The 16,823-nt window shown below is 40.8% G+C and overlaps 2 protein-coding genes across 4 annotated transcripts in view; both read right to left on the bottom strand.

Annotated features, from left to right (window-relative positions):
- The window catches only part of C1QTNF12 (C1q and TNF related 12), a 39,732-nt gene extending 32,750 nt beyond the window's left edge, over nucleotides 1-6,982 (bottom strand). For both annotated transcript variants that reach the window (XM_075721604.1, XM_075721603.1), the window contains exon 1: nucleotides 6,960-6,982. The gene's annotated coding sequence lies outside the window, so the exon portion shown is untranslated. The remainder of the gene's footprint in view (nucleotides 1-6,959) is intronic.
- Nucleotides 6,217-13,271, bottom strand: UBE2J2 (ubiquitin conjugating enzyme E2 J2). Of its 2 annotated transcripts, XM_075721605.1 has the most exons (7): nucleotides 13,114-13,271; nucleotides 11,101-11,231; nucleotides 10,834-10,874; nucleotides 9,879-9,981; nucleotides 9,626-9,764; nucleotides 9,041-9,121; nucleotides 6,217-7,354 (listed from the first exon to the last, which is right to left on the bottom strand). In XM_075721605.1, exons 2-7 carry the CDS (start codon nucleotides 11,229-11,231, stop codon nucleotides 7,070-7,072), a joined length of 780 nt encoding a protein of 259 aa, XP_075577720.1. In that variant the 5' UTR covers nucleotides 13,114-13,271; the 3' UTR covers nucleotides 6,217-7,069. The 2 variants fall into 2 exon arrangements, with proteins under 2 accessions (XP_075577720.1, XP_075577721.1); XM_075721606.1 differs by lacking the exons at nucleotides 9,879-9,981; nucleotides 10,834-10,874.
- Nucleotides 13,272-16,823: the final 3,552 nt, after the last annotated feature.

The following is a 16,823-nucleotide window of genomic DNA, read 5'->3' on the forward strand; positions in this document are numbered from 1 at the left end:
ACCTCCCCTTCATTATCTCAGAGAAATCACCATTTTTCTCGGAAGTTTGTAAAACTGTACATGAGTGTGTGGTAGAGCTAAAAATATGTGGCTTGGAATATGCACTCAGCATCGCACCACACACTGATACCTCAGAACTCTTGTTTTATACTCTAGTTAGCTGTGTTCCATGCAACGTTTTCCCCTAGCTCTCATTAGAGGCTGGCTCAGTGTGGGCTTTCTGATTTCTTTACAGGAGGGTGGGCTGTTTATTAAAAATAACAGAAAACCAAAGGTTACACATCGTCTACAAGCATTTCATAAGGGAGATCTTGAAGTACTTGGACAGTGCAAATCTTTGTCAGATCCCCACCACCTAGAGCAAACATTCCTATTCTTTCTACAAATATGGTGTGATGCAAAAATTTAGCTGAGATTGTACCACAAGAAAGTCCAAGAATGATAAAAGGTTGAAGATCATACAATTTCAAGTCCCTTATGCAGTCAGCAAGCAACAGATTTACTTTCTTTTAACAATCCCTTTACCGTGCCTTCTGTAACCCAAGTAATAATGCCAGCACAGTTCTTCTTTGGACTTTAAATGCAGCCAGGGTGGATCAGGAGCAACAGCTCTATTATCTATGGTTCAGGGAAACTGAGGCATCAACAATCTGAGCATAAAATCAGGAAGTAAAATGCAGATTTTTTTTTTTTTTTAAGTATCTTTTGAGAGAAATGGAGATTGGGAAACAGAAGAGAGTAAGAAGGAAAGTTACAAAGAAGCTAAAGAGTTAACTGCATATCACCCCTCCCCCAACTAGCTCACATTCCATCAAAACTACGTGGCAGACTTTATTTGTTAATAATATTTAACTTTCTTTGGCGCCTTCTCATACTTAAGCCTCTTTTTTCAGGTTAGTTGTAGACAAGCCATGAATTTGTAAAAGTGCACTTGATGACACATTAATAGGACAATCTGTCATATCGCAGCTAAACAGCTTGACAGATCCACACACCATGGCAAGAAATGACATTCAGGGCTGGAACGGGGCAATTGCTTTTTTGGTCTGCTGGTGCAGGCTGCATCTGTCTGCCTGCAACATCTCCTTTCCCATCCAAGAGCCAAATCCCAAGGCTATATCCTCGGATTTGGGGGAAAGGAATCCTAACTACATTTGCAGTCACAAGGCAAAGTTACTTGATGGCCCAGTAGGACAAACTGACTGCAGCTAACTCCTGACTGTATACTTTTCTCTATGTTGGGCTGAAACAAGTATCTGCACAGTTGTGCCTCTCCTCCAGCCTTCAATTCAGCATCTCTATTATCTGTAGAAAACTGCACATCTGGCTGCTGCTGTTCTTGCATCCTAGTTACAGCAGTTCCAAAGTACCCAAGTCTTGCCAATGTATGAACATTCAACCTCCATCTGCAAACAAGTAGGAATAGGCCGCTGGTGCACTTAATAGCACAACAAACCAAGGATCTCAAAGTGACTGAAAAGACAAATAGTTTCTTCTCTGAGCTCAGCACCATTGCAGCAATAATGGGAATAGTTAAGAATGTAACAATGCCAATACTACGTGAGGAAAGTTTTCATCAAAATTGCATGCAAGAACCCAAATACAGTGTTTGCAAACACTGTAAGAAGTGTGTGTAAAGCTGGAGAGGAAACTGAATAGTCAGGCAGGAAACTTCTATTTTGATCTTTCGATCTCTACTTATGCAATTCACCTTTTACTCAAGCAAGACCTCACCTAACTACGCTAAGAATAATATCCAAAGGGCAAAACGTCAAAAGCTAGGATTTTCCCAGAGTTGCCCATTGTAGATGTGTTGAACAACTCCTAAGCCTTGCTGCAGAGATAGTGATTTTTTTTTTTTTTTAAGGCAATACAGAAGGCAGCACATTACCGTTCACTGACACACACACCATCCCTGCTTCATAGCAGATAAAGGTCTAGAGTACTGCTATGATAGATCCCTTAGGTTAAATCAAAAATTCCCCAATGCTAATCCAATATAAACTCAAGCTGTTGATTGGGTTAACATACAAAAGCTGTTAGAACAAACCTAAACACACCAGCAGACAAAAAGCGCAGCTTCGGGAAGAGAGACCAAGAGCTTATGGCCGCTTCAGTTGCCTTCTACAAAATTCCCCCGCGGAGCTGCCCGTACCCCACGTTTCAGAGGACCTCGCCATTTGGCTCTTTCCCGCATTCCCCAGCCACCCAGCCACTCGCTGGGACCCACGCAGGATCCCTACGCCATCTCGTGGTAAATGCACAGAAACACCGAGACGCTTGGCACAACAGGGAAACACTTGCTGCCACTCGTAAGGTTTCCCTCGCAGTGGGCTCTTCGGAGCGACCGAGGCGTGAAACAACGTTATTGGGGCAAAGCTTTTACCGCTAATAAAAGGTTCCTAGTAAACCCTAATAAATCACCCTCATTCGTTGCCCAGAAAAGTCTTCTCAATAACATGAGATGTGAATGCTTTGAATCCACGTTCAATGGCCTCCCTTCTGAGCATGTGTAGGTGATTTTTTCCATTGAAAACATGATTTTTCTGCTTTAAGAAGTAAGATCTGGCCTTTGCTGAACAGTGAAAAAATGGATCAACTTGTATACTCCTTGTCTTCCCGTGACTGGGTTGCAATATAAGCCACTAATAGCAATAAATTATTAGCAGACATTATTCAGAAACATTCAAAAAATATCTTTTGAAGCACAGGGCTTAAGGTAGTAATTCTAATTACAAATTATGAGCTTGCTCTTCTGAAGAAGAGACAGCTTGTCACTTGCTGACTGCTTACACATTTAAGGCAAGCTGGAGAATCCATGAGATGGGCAAGAAGCATCTCATTTCTTTGGCCTTCTGTGTATGGGAGAGTTTCCCATTTAATACTTGGCTAGGTAGACATTATCAATACGCATGCTCAGCTTCAAATCCCAGTACTTGTGCAAATGCAATAGGAGGGGTTTTTTCCTCACAGATTTTATCTAGGGTAAGGGCAGAAGAATGCCTGTCCTCACAGCAAGAATCCTGTATGACTACATGGATCCGAAATACGGCAACACAGCTATCCTCATCGGACTAGTTCCTTGTAATACGAGCACTAAAAAAACCTGATGCAGGGCAACTGACCAAATGAAAAGCACTAAGTCTAAACAATGGAGTGGAAAAGAACTCCAGGCACAAGAACTGTTCTAAGTAAGAAAAAAAAAATACCAGCATTATTAAGGAAAATACATCATTTCATAGAACAAATTAGACCAAAGCTCAGCCCTAGCAGATGTCAGTCAAGCAAAAAAAAAAAAAAACCCACATCACTTCCATCAAGTTATAAAGAAATTGCTATTAGAAACAACTATGTTTTGGATCCACACACACAACTGGAATGCCAGCCCCAAATCAAATTCTAGAACTCAGAAGTGAAGACAGCCGCTGAGTATCATTTACCTCCGAGTAACATTTACTGCTTCACACAGAACTCAAGCTGTCTGAATACCACAGAAATAGCTATCCACATTAAGGGAATAGCAGGAGAATGAAATAAAACTGTACTCAAACAGCGACTGCTGAGTTAGCAGCAAGGTTCCAATCTACTTTTTTCTTCAGAGACATCAGCACTGTTGGCAAGAACAGTGGAACAGCATCTTAGAGTGGTTCCTACATGTCTCAGAGTAGGTATTGAAAACAGGTACTGCACTACAGTGACAGCTGTGATGTTTATGGCATTACAGAATGAATAACACTCTGTAAAGGAACTGCATTATCAAAAGATTTAAAAGAAGTTACTACCTGTAGGTCTTCCTGGAGGTGTTTTACCACAGATGTAAGGGATACCAAACTAACTTGAGGGGGCAAAAAAAAATCTGGAGGTGGAACAGATGCAGTTTCGCCATAGGTTTTGTTTTCTAGTCCATATATATCCAGTTAGATTTCTTCCCAGTGATTTCTTTCCCAAAAACAGTCCCACAGAAAGTATAAATTTTATCATGAGTGTTTATTATGAACAAACAACTTTACAATGCAGTCATTTCTACTCCTCAGTACATGCTTGAAAGTAAGGTAACTTCCGTGACCTTGAAATCTTAGGGGGAGAAAAGTTAAGACCACACACAAATCCAGGATTTTAAAAATCAAGAGATCTTTAAAGGCAACCACTGAGATGTCTTCTGATTCAAGCTGCAAAAACTCCCTACCAGCTGCGTAGAACAACCTTACGGAAATCTATGAAACTGCAGCACGAAAGTGAAGGGCCAGACATTTGTTCCAATACCATATACTGAGGGAGCTTTTAGTTTTATTACATTAAGTAATGCACTGCTTCAGGGCATGGTAATATTTTTGCATGGCAAAGAATGGTTTACTCCATCTAATGACTTTGGTAACAAAAAGATCAGATACTGCATACTATTAGAAGTGCTTTTAAAAAAACCACAAAACAGTAAAACCTACACAAAAGGGAATAAATCTTCTGTTACCAAAGGCAAGGAGCAAGGAGATGTATCAAAATCTTGTAAGCCATAGGTGCACGGGTTCAGTCAGCTATTGCTCCTAGCTTTCAACAAATGGCACCTGAAATGACCGTCAGCTCTTTCTCTGAATCCAGGGTACTGAAGAGAAACTGCAACCGGAAGTTTTGTCTTGTTTTTTAAACACAACCAATCCTCAGAAAAAATGCAGCATGCCCAGGGTTTAACCAAAGTTTTTTGTTTCCAATTGTGGCACTTACTAAAAACAAGAGACCCACCTTCAAATACTTGGGTGTAGCTTAAGGCCAACTTCTTGTCACATAATAAAATCCCTTTTATTCAACACCTCCGGATTTTACTAGGTTTTTTTACCTTCGTTAGGTACATTTCACAAAAGATGCAAACACACCATGCCCAAGGTCTCCTTGCCTTTGTCTTCATTTATGTGGACAAAATAACTTCCATAAGATAAGATAAACATACATAACCAATTATAAGCTTCTGTCTGTAGGCAATGTCAATGGTAATAAAAGGCATTGCGAGAACACAAACATGTTTGAATGATACTAAGAGCTATGAGGCAGAACAGCCTCAGCTACAGGTCCATATGCTTCAAGAAAAAAAACCATCAGTCTGACAAGCCACCTTGAAATTTTTATCACTGCAAGACAGACATGACACTCCCCCTTCCTTTCCAGCACACTCCCAGACCGACTACGATAACAACTGGTGCTTCTCTTTTTACAAGAGCCGATTAAGCACATACAAGAGGTAAATTAAAAAACAGTTGTAAGATTTGGTAAACCCACAAAATAAAAAAATTTTCAAAGATTTATAAATACATTTTAAAATCCAGCCTTTACGAAATTCCAGCCCCACACACCCCATCTCCTCCTTCCCTTCCTTACCTCGGTAAGGACTGCTTTAAGATTTCTTTAGTGTAGAGCTGTTCTGCTAGTTTTGATAATTCCTACCTATTGCAGAGAATTGGTCACATTTACTGATGCTCTAAGCTGCATGGCTCATGGGTTAACAATACTTTTTTGCATACAATTCAAGATACCAAGGAGAAGCAGAGAGAGAGAGAACAAATCTGAAAGGGAAAATAAAAGAGTTTCAAAAAAATTCTTAGATACATGAGGTAATATTTATTTGGGGTCTTCACAATACTTAAGACTATGCAGTTAGATGCAGAGCTTTTTACCCTGCTACCACCTTTGACAGTTTGTTGTACCATTAACAGTGAGTGCGTTCTTCCCCAGATGACTAGGCATCACTGTCAATTATGAAAGGCACAGTAAGTTTGCCTCTGATGAAGAAGAGCATTTGGAGAAAATTAAGCTGGCGGTGGAAACCAAGCAAACTCAGTTAAAGTAATTTCAGACTTCTGAACTACCCTAGGAGCTTTAGTGTTTATCCACAGTCCTGTAATCCCATGAACAAACATCGGTATTTCAGTCATCAATCATCTGAAGGGGAACAGTAATGAACTTATACCCAAAAGCAAAAAGCTTCTAGAATCTCAGATGATTTAGGTTGTGGTGTTTTAAGTTTATGCAAATCTTCAAGGAAGCAAGCAGAACTAATTTCAAGGGTTTACTTCAGCTAGTGATACTTCAGACTAATTCAGTTGACTCTGAAGAAGCTGGTTTGTTATTCAGACTCATTTGTCCTTTTATCTTCACAAGGGCTAAGGTGACTTCATTTACCAAAGCCCAAGAAATCCAGAGAAGATTTTCTGAATACACAAGCAACTCTCCATTGGTGTGTGCAGTTTTATTATTTTTTCCAACACTGGCACCTTGTGATCAAAATTAAGCATTACAGCTTTCAAATATAACATCTCCCAAAATGGAAATCTGTAAGTGAACAAATCCAAAACAATACTGGGTATGGGTATTCCCACTAAAGACTGATTCCAATGCTTTTTCTTGCTAATCACTCCTAAAGGCTGACAACTGCACTTCTTGTAGCCCAAATAAAACCTTCAATTACATTGTGACAATTTAGACAATACATTTAACACACACGTGTTATTTTCCCACTCATCTAATCACTACTGACTAGATATGCAATGATGTTCATTCTATTTTAAAAAAGAAACCAGCAATCTTCTGTAGCATCAAGGTTCACATTAACCAAACCCTTACCAAGTCCACATGAAATCTCTACTTGAATCACTTCAACACCTGTAGAATCTTCCCTAATGAAAATAACATACAATATGCATAAATTGTGAAATTTTAAAAATTGTTCAATGAAGTAAAAAGCCTTATTTGCTTAAGATTTTCAAATTTCAATTAACAGATGGAGAACTACTATAAAAATCAAAGCACTAGAAATGTTAGTGTCTCATCAATAATGCTTTGACTTGTGTGTGAGCCACTACTAGATAGTAGCGAGGACAAGAGGATCTGCGAGCAGAACTTCTTTCAGTTTTCTGACTAATCGAAACTACTCCATTTCCCAAACATAACCCATGAGCCAACAAATGTTTTACCTGCAACTTGGTAAAACAAATATTTATCCCAGTGTCAAAGTCAGGTGCCCAAAGAGTCCCACTCATTCTGCAACTACCACTAATTTGGTCTTGGATTTCTTTTATCATCCTCATTCTTGCGCTATGCTTCTCAGTACATACTTGACTGTGTAGGCAAAGGCTGCAAAACCAACTATGACAAACAAGTTCGCCAAAGCTCCACCTAAAAGTCCATGGTTACGATTGGCCTGCTGGAGACCTGGATGATTGGCAGGTGCCAATGGTACATGCCCATTAAGAAGGGGTATTCCATTCTGACCGTAGTGTGCTTCCCCATCAGGGACAACATCTGGTAAAGGGAGGGATGGAGGTCTGTTATTGAGCTCTTCTTGTGCTTTCTGTTTTTGTTTAATCTCCTGGAGAAAGAAAAAAGAAAACTGAATAGCTGGAAGTGAAAAGTGGTGAAGCTACTGGGTGTTCTGAAAAGATTTCAGAACCCAAGCTCTTACTCAACTTTACGAAAAGGATATGGTACAATTCTGTATATTGTAGGTCTTTCAAACTAAATTAACTGCATTACATACATTTGTACAGTCTCTCTAACTTCTTCCAAAGTGACCTACTTCAGCAGTTGACACTAACAATCATTTGGCCAAGTTTATTTTTAGTTCACATGCACGTTTTCTGAGAAGCCTTTTTTCAGAAATGAGAAATTCTTGCATCAAAAGTCTTGCGTGTCCACAGGACATGAACAAAATTAAGAAAGCAATCACAGAAGCTTAGAAGGATTAGGACTATAGGTATTACATGTTAAAAATCTGCCTGTACTTGGAACACAACAGCAGTTATCTATTATTGTCTTCAGAGTTTCCCAATGATTTAGGTACTGGCAAAACAATATTGCAGAAAGTATTTCCGATTCTCTGGCATTCTTGTAACTGGTAAGAAAATGCAAATAAAACCCTCAGTTCGGATTTGTATCTGCATGAGGAAGAAAGGGACTGGAAATAAAACTTTTCTTTTCCCAGAAGGTTGTCCCAAAAGGAGGCAAAGAGGGAGAATGGTTTTTAAACTAGAGCTTTGTGAATACCTTTAAGAATAGTAACAGATTATTCAAACCTGAAGTTCCATAAGCACTCACCACTCTGCCCAGAAAGGCCATTTCTGTCTGTGGACAATGTTTACTTCACTATCTGGTCTCACGTTTATGACTTCAGGTTATCTCTAACAAAAACACACATCTCTCATGCTTAAAAAACCAGCTGGAAAAAGGCTCCTCTGTAACTTTTCCCCACTCTTCTACAGTATATATTCTTTGTACAATAATTAAGACTTCCAATTTGTTGAAATTTGTACAACCCAAAACAGTTTGCCTGACAAAATAAATTTTATGCCTAGAATTCCAAATTACAATGAGCATCAGCAGTATAATATTGTAACTCCAGAGTCATGAAACAGAGTCCATAACAGAAGACTGTTTCCATTCATATGGTACGCGGAAAATTAACTCTCGAAGTCTCAACAGCAGGCTGAAAGAACTGAATTCCTTCACTAAGAAGTTACAGGGAAGGAACCATCTTGAGACAAGTGAAGAAAGGAGCATCCTTCATTCACAATAGGTGAGACCTTTAAGAACAAAGTACCATGAGTGGAAATTGGCTGGAGAATCCCATAGGTCTCAATGAAGTGAAACACTTCATTCAGAGAATTAAGAAAAAAAAAATCAACACTATTGATGGACGAAGTCCAGATATACAAAGATTAGTCCTACCCAAACTCAAGAAAACACAGTACACAATTCTAAAATATTGGGACTATGACCATGTCTGTATGTACAGCTCAGTCAAGGCTATGGTACCAATCCTAAATACACATATTTGATTCTCTATACAATGGATCTTTGTGCAGCAGAAAAACAATTCCATTTCAAGATTCAAGTTTTTAGTTCTTACACGTAGCAAAAGCACCTTTTTAAAAGGCTTCCAATATTGACAAAAGTAGCTACCGCCTGGGAAAACTCCTAAACAATTAGTTTACAGATCTACACAGAGAAGTTGAAAAACTACAGAAAACCAAATTATTGCACGGATGAATTCCCTTACCTCCACCACTTCAGGGAAGAGCTCGCAGAAGACTTTATCTTTTAAATTAAATGCTAAGCTTTGTGCAGCAAGCTGTCTTTTCTGTTGAGGAAACAAAAATTATCAGCAGTTGCATATAAACAAAGTTAATATACTTTAATTCAACGTCTGATTATTTCCCACAAGAACAGTGCAAAGCACTAGCCAACTAGTTTCTAACATTTACAGCTTCACACTTGCGAGTATTATTCACTACAACAGATGCTTCTAGATGTAAGTTATGTTCTCAATTCTTCATCTTATGGGATTAGTGTTCTGTACTAGTGTGCCTGCTTGGCAGACACTTCAAGAAGAAGGAAGGAAGGAGAAAGTAAGTCCTAACCATACTGTTTACTTAAAAGGGATTTTAAGTTCTCTAAGAAATCCTCTCCCCATACCCACACTATCTAAAATTGACTTGATTCATCTGCCCATCATCTGTAGTGGGCAACAACATACTCATTTCTGAAACATTAAAAAGCCAGCTGCTGCTGCTGTTTTAACTTTGAGGTCATGTTCAACATTCCTTAAGCTGACAAAAGGTACACCACACAGTCTGGAGCTTACTGTGAACTCTGATGTCTCTATGCTGCCCAGTGTGGGGCCCTTTTCCACCATAAAACTAAGAAGGCCCGTCAAGATCGTCGAGACTGACCAAGCTGGATTCCATGTATCCGGGTGGAAATCAGTGATTGAAAGACACAACCTTCAAAAGGATAAGACAGGCAGTGTGTTTTATTTTTTGCCATTAAAATTATTACACATTATACATATTGCTAAAATAGTGTTAATTGCTTAAGTGTTAGAAGAAAATCCTTACCTTGTATTACACTTAAACCTTCCATTAGGTGTAATCATATAAATACTAGGAGGTTTAAAAGGAAATTCTCTGGGGAATATTAGTTTCCCATGATAATAGCCACCTGCATTACATAAAGAGATGAATTACTTATTTTGCATGAAGATGAAGTCCTAAGCTGCTACTCAAAATGGGCCAAATAAAACCCTTTACTCGTCTCCTTCTCCCCCTCACACTAAAGAAATCAAGCTCATCATCTTGTGCCTCTAAAACACTGGAATAATGATCCACACCTGCAGTAGGTTTACTTTGGAGACAATTCTCACATACATATTACAAACAGATCTTTCTGTTGTCAACTCCATTATACATTTAAGGAAAACCAGCCAAAGTGCATTTAATACAATACAAATGGGTTAGTTTTCCAGAAACACAGGTAACTGCAAATACAGTCCTATGACCAATCCAATTTCAAAAAGCATTTTCGGAGAGGCTCCAGAAGACATGGTGAAATATGTGACTACAACAAATTAATAAGGCTTTTACGTTCCTCACTTTCTCCAGAGAAATTCATATTCCCATACAATGTATGTCTCAGTTCACCATGAACATTTATGTGGTAACAAAATGGAATTTTCTGAAATTATGTTTGACTGTCCCATACTACCTAGAGCCGAGTTATCTGCTCGAAGACCTTTAGCAACTACTTAATAGGAAGTTATCTTGTCTTCAGTTTAACCTAAATGTGGTTTTGTTAGAATCCTTGATAACAGAAAAATTATACTAGACAGTGGTACCACTACCTCTTTTCAACAAGCTACCACACAGCTCACAGACAGCTTTGAAACTGCACTAACAGTTTTTAGAGCTATTTACAGTAGTTATATTTTGCCCATTCAAACAGGCATGCAATTACTCAGGCATGCCAACCACAACATAAAGTACATGCACACTTTTGCTACATACTAACTTTTACCTTCATAGGGAGTCATTTCAGGTCCCCGTACAACATAGTGCCTAAGACAAAGAAGGATATTTAAACAGTATGAAAGCCATCACATAATCAGACATCAATTTCTCTAGAAAAATGAAAATCCATATCACTTCAGCAAAAGTTTCATACTCCACCCACCGCCAAAACCAGGATTCCCATACAATCTGTAAGAGCAAGGGAGTCAGACTTGATGACCTGGAAAATCTTGTTCCTTCCACAAGCGCATGAACAGTTCATTCTAATTCTTACCATTCAAGGATATTAGATGGGAGGGGCTCTGCACAGATATAAGGCACTGGATCTTTCTTAATTCGAAGGTAGTCTTGTTTAAGTCTCTGTGTTGCTGTCGTTGGTGCTCTCTTATTACTGTTGTTGCTCATCTAGTTTTTAAAACATATATAAAAACACAATCTCAATACAATCTTAATAAACACAGAGCTACTATGCTTCACTGAACACAGCTCTAGATTTTTGCAAAATCCACTTTACAGAGTATTTTCTTAAAAATACAAATTAAATTACCATAGCTTTCAAGTGGCAAGAACTGTGCAAAATCTTAACCAACTAACACACTCCCAAGAGACTCTGTATATTGCCAAAATGGGAAAATACTCCTTCCAGAACACTGCTGTTTGAATACCACAGTCAATTGCTACCATGAAAATATGCTGCACTACAGAACCCACTTGAACACTTAATAACCACTCCTGTGTTTCGGCTGAACACGCATAATTATGACACTGTTTTAAAGGGCTTAGTGTTTTTGGGTAATTAATTTCCCTATTCGGTTTGAATATCTATTATGTAAATTTGCCCATGACATAAATGTGTTTGCTGTTTCTCCACATCCAGTTATTTGACACAAATAACAAACAAAACACCACAGTAACCTTATTACTGACTTTGAGGTGAAAGATTTTAAATTAAATCTGCTGCCTGCTTAAGAGTCAGTTGAAATTACAGAAGGGAACTTCTGAGCCAGTTTATTCTCTTCCAGATAAACAAAGACCTCATCCAAAATAAGATAAGTCAGTGTGAAGAAAGGAAGTTCCATGTCGCTTACAAGACAAAGAAAGCATTAGCCCTTACAACTGCACCTACAGAACACACGCCAATTAACAACTGTTATTTAACTCACTTTCCCCTGAAAAATTTAGCAAGTTACTTAGCTTTATACCTGGAAATTCAAACAAGGATAAAAAGGAAAGATTTTTACAAACAGCTTGTATAAACAGGTAAGACAACGCTTACAATACGATAGCAGCTTTTGACACAAAAAGTATGTTAAATGCCCATAACCCTTTCTATTCCTTTACTTCAAACAGATAGCCAAGTACAATTTATGAAATAAGTCATACTTAAATCACAAGCAACAATTGTACATGGCCAAATATTCACACCCTACTCCAAATAAACATGTTTAACCTGGCTTTTGTCAGAATTAATGTAAATCACTGTTTGAAACAAACGGTATTTTTTTTTTGTGAAGGAAGTCACACGTTTCCAAGTCACATCTCTTGAAATCACACAATTAAGAATTTTGCCCTAAAGAAGGCAGTTCTGACTTTAAATTAAAAAGATACGATTTAATCCATGTGTTAACACAATTATTTGTTCTGAAGTCTTGCAACAGCGCCCCTCACTACGGACTGCAAAAATACACTGAAACACTTTACAACACTGAGTACAGTTACCGGGATTTTAACACCCCTCAAAGCCTTATCTGAAAGAACATTTGTATCCTAGAGGCAGAAAATAAACGGCAACATTTACGGAAGCTCCGACCGCAAACCCATTTCCCCACCTCCACAATCCAATTTACCAGCAGCAAGCAAGAAAGCAACCCGCCGGTCCTCAGACAGCCAAGCAGCAGCAGGACGGGCCGAGGCCCTGCTCCCAGCCCGGCAGGCTGCGGGGAACCGACGCCGGGCACGGCGGGTCCCCGGCCCCCGCCGCCGCCCCGGGGAGCCGGCAGCCGCCCGAGATGGCGCCCAGCCAGCGCCTCTTTCTGCGGGTGAGCGTGAGCCCGGCGCTGCCGCCGGCCGCCCCGCGCCCGAGGAGAGGAGACGGGCAGGGAGCGGAAGAACCGACGGGGCGAGAGAACAACCGGGGAGCTCACGGCCTACAGCGAGCCGGCTGCCCGCCACGGGCCCCACCGAGCCAGGTAAGGGAGAGACAGAGGGAGGGCGCAGCCAGTCCAGCCCCCCCGCTGCTCCCTGAGCCCCCTCAGGGGCTCGCCCCAGTGGCCCAGGCCCCACTCACCTCTCCCTGCTAGAGCAGGCCCCTCCACCGCCGGCACGCCCCACCTGCCTGCAGCCGGAGCCCAAGCGAGGGAGAGAGGGAGGAAGGGGGAAAGGAAGGGAGCACCACAAGAGAAAGCGGGCAGGGCAGGGCCGCGACCCCCACGCCTCCCCGCTGCGGCGCGACCGCGGCTCCCAGCCAAGATGGCGGCCCGGCGAGGCGGGGCCAACGCAGTGCTGGCGTCTCCTTCCGGGAAGGAGCCGCCCCGCTTCCGGCGCGCCGGTGCGTCACCCCCCCAGCTCAGCTGACTTCCGCTTCCGGCGCCGCAATGGCGGCGCGGGGCGCTGCGGAGGGGCCTCCGCGGGACAGCCCCGCAGCTGGGGAGGCAGCGGAGGAGGCGCAGGGGCGGCCCCGCCGCCTGCCCGCTGCTCTCGGGACCCGGTGCCTGCAGCTGCCGTGTTTCCCGGGCTGCAGAGCCGCCGGGCTGCAGAGCCGCCGGGCTGCGAGCGGCCCCCCGGGCCCTGCTGCGAGGCCTTGCCGCGGGTGAGGCTGGTTCCAGGCCCCGCGGGGGTGAGGGGCGGGGCGGGCCGTGCCGTGCCGGCGGGAAGGCATAGGTGCGCCCTCACCTTCGCAAGGCAGAAAGTCAGCCGCGAGGAAAGAAAGAAGCCCGGTGTACTCTGACATCGCCATTCAGTTATGACGACTTCATAGATGATTATATTTGGAAGGGTTGTCCGATTTTTTTTTCCTTCCTGAAAAAGAGTTGGTTTGTACGTGCTTTTTTGTTGTAAGTCTCCTGAATCTTCTCTTCAAATTCCCAGTGTTCGTACAACGGATAAATACAAACTCATTTCCTGTTATTCAGTACACAGGCAATATTTTTTGTTGCAGGATTCCACTGCGTAAGAATACAGCAAATCATCTTGTATCCTATTCATGCATTTGTTGCTTCAGTAATGTTTAAGAAGAGTAAAGCAAGTTACTCCCTTATAGTTAGGAGGCCAAATGTGACAGGCTGGTCACTATTAATTTAACATCACATATGCAGACCATCTAATGAGAAAATGCTGCAAAATCTTGCTCCACAGAGAACCAGAGTTCTCCTGTCTTGGATCCTTAGATCACCATCTGGCACAATTGCACACAGCCCTTTCCTTTAAGGCATTATGTGAGATGCCTACATTTGAAAAGATAAAACATTTTAACAACATGGGTATTGTGAAAGTGTTTTGTAAAACACAAAATGCCACCTGGCCTTAACATCATTCTTGGCACAAAAAGCAATTCGAATAAGTTACACTAAAAGCATATTTACACGCCACTTTGTGCAAGGCAGGATTTAGCAGACATCAGTCACGATGGTGCTTTTCTAAAGGATTTCACCTCAGCCGTCAGTGTCAGGGTTATGCTAATCTGTTCTCTTTAGTGATTTAGTCCAGCTCGAGACTGTTTCAGCTATACTGAATCTGAATACTTGCTCCCATTGTATTTGTTCCCACACAAAAATCGCCAACCAATTAAAAATTCCTCTTCAAAAGACTAGGAAATAACCTATCTGTGGTTAACATTTAATGTTCTGACATTTCGGTTGTCAGCTATATACTGAACTGTATCCCAGTTGAGTGGAATTTTTTGCTCACTCCCCTCCAATGCTTTTCTTTCAGGGCTTTTTGAGATTTGCAACTCAGATGTTTGTGAAAGGGAATTCATGCAGCTTGATTATCCAAGATTTGATTTAAAAAAACGTAAGGAAGAGATTGGCTCCTGATTTTATACATCTGTGCTTAGCGCTCTAGGTGTAGAGCATAGCTGCTGCATTGTATTCATTTACTATGAGCATATGTACTAGTTTAAGGGAAAGTGTATCTCTGTCGCTGGGCTAATAATCTTCTTTTATTGCCCAAGGTGAAACGAAAAGGGAGAAAAGAAAATTATCGAGTTGCCCAGACAGCTTGCAACGGACTCATAGACGGGACTGCATGAGTGCAATAAAGGCCAGAATTTTTCTTACTGTTCCAAAAAGTGCAGGCACCTTCCAAGTGAATAGTTCCCGCAATCCCGCGTTTCTGCTCTGTGCTTGCGCACTTTGCACCGGTACCAATAGAGGGCAGCGGTAGCCCACATACTTTTTAAGCTCTTGGTTCTGTCTGGTGTCAGAGTGGCATCGGCTGCCGTCCAGACTTGCCCTCCCTGTCATGGGTTTGTGGAGGTTAATCAGCAGCAAGGAGGGCGGGGGGGAAAAAGGCCGTGATGTCAGTACCTATGGGTAAAAACCAAATTTGAAAACACCTATATGTTTTAAATTTCACTTTCTTTCTACAAACTGGGGATCGCAAAATATTGTGTCCTCATAGAATATCTCCCTCAATCACGTCGTTTTTAGTGGGAGTGGGTAGTGTTCATTTATGTCCTAAGCACTGAGGCAGGGCTGTTTATGCAAAGTGGCCGTTGTATTAGACCCCAGAGAGAATAACAGTTGTGTAGCAAACTGAAATGATGTTTGGACTTACAGAACCCCACTGAGAGATGTAACACTTTTTGTTGCGTAAGCTTCAAATACAGACAAGAAATATTTTTCTAGAAGTAGGAAAATAATAGACATTATAGAAGAGAAATGCAAATCTGAAATCATGAAGAGAGAAACTAACCAAACAAAAATATCTTCAGTTTGCTGAGGGGGTGTAAAAATTTTAATTTCATGGTAGTTTCATTTCAAATGTCTAATATTTTCCATCATTACCTCAGACTTCAATCACAATAACAGGATCTTTCATACAGAAAGTGTTCACGTGTCTCACCTGTGGCCACATCAAAACTTTTTGATTTAGTGAAGCTTATCAAACTGTATCCTTTTCTTTGAACTCTTCTGATTTCGGTCATGAAATGGTCAGCACCATGAAATACTTCAAGAAAAAAACATTTGCTTCAAAACAGAAGCAATAGCTGATGTTTCATTTAATCTCTTATGCTCGCTCATCCTTATATCTAATCTGAGCTCACAGTTTACAAATGCTTGAAGGTTTTGCAGAACAGAAGAAACTCTTTATAATAAATTATCACTGTACTTCAAGATGAAAAGCACTGTATAAACACAAGGTATTATTAGAATGCTGTATTAGCCTGTATGTATTTCACGTAATAAATTCTCCATGGCAACTCATGCAGTATAATACATACCTAGTTTTATACCCTTTGACCCAAATACAATTACCTTTTTTTTTTCCTCTGCCACACCATTTTGTCTTTTTTTGTGTTTATACTGGAATTCCTACTAAGTCATCTAAGTCTAGAAATGTGAGAAACATGTGAACCTGGAGACTGTAATAAAGGCCCCAGAATGCTGAAGGGATTCCAGAGCTCATATTTACACCTCTGTCATTCTCTCTAATGTTCCCCAACCCCAAAGTATTTCATGCATAAGTGTGTTGTCATTAACATTCCATTCACCTCTCTGGTATGTTATGCTCAACACTAATGATAGCATAGAATGAGACTTCTCTCTCAGACTAGTTTCTTTCTTCCCAGTTGTTTTCCAACATGCAAATGAATCACACTATAGAATTTCCTCTTTCATTAAATTATCTTTCTGTACTGCTATCACGTCTTGAAGGCATATTATAAACCTGGGCTTGGGAAATCACTAAAAGTTCCAAATTTATGTTCTTAAATCATTAAGAGCACCAAGTAAGTACATACTGCTAAATTAACTTGGAAAGTGATTAACTCCGGGA

This window comes from Pelecanus crispus, chromosome 15, assembly GCF_030463565.1.
Source record: "Pelecanus crispus isolate bPelCri1 chromosome 15, bPelCri1.pri, whole genome shotgun sequence".
In the NCBI taxonomy this organism is placed as follows: Eukaryota; Metazoa; Chordata; class Aves; order Pelecaniformes; family Pelecanidae; genus Pelecanus; species Pelecanus crispus.

Bases quoted from the DNA above. Each gene is read 5' to 3' on its own strand.
- UBE2J2 (XM_075721605.1), bottom strand. From the start codon at position 11,231: ATGAGCAACAACAGTAATAAGAGAGCACCAACGACAGCAACACAGAGA. The intron at 10,875-11,100 runs GTAAGAATTAGA...TCTTTGTCTTAG, and splicing joins CCATCTAATATCCTTGAATG to GCACTATGTTGTACGGGGAC. The intron at 9,982-10,833 runs GTAAAAGTTAGT...TATGTAATGCAG, and splicing joins TGAAATGACTCCCTATGAAG to GTGGCTATTATCATGGGAAA.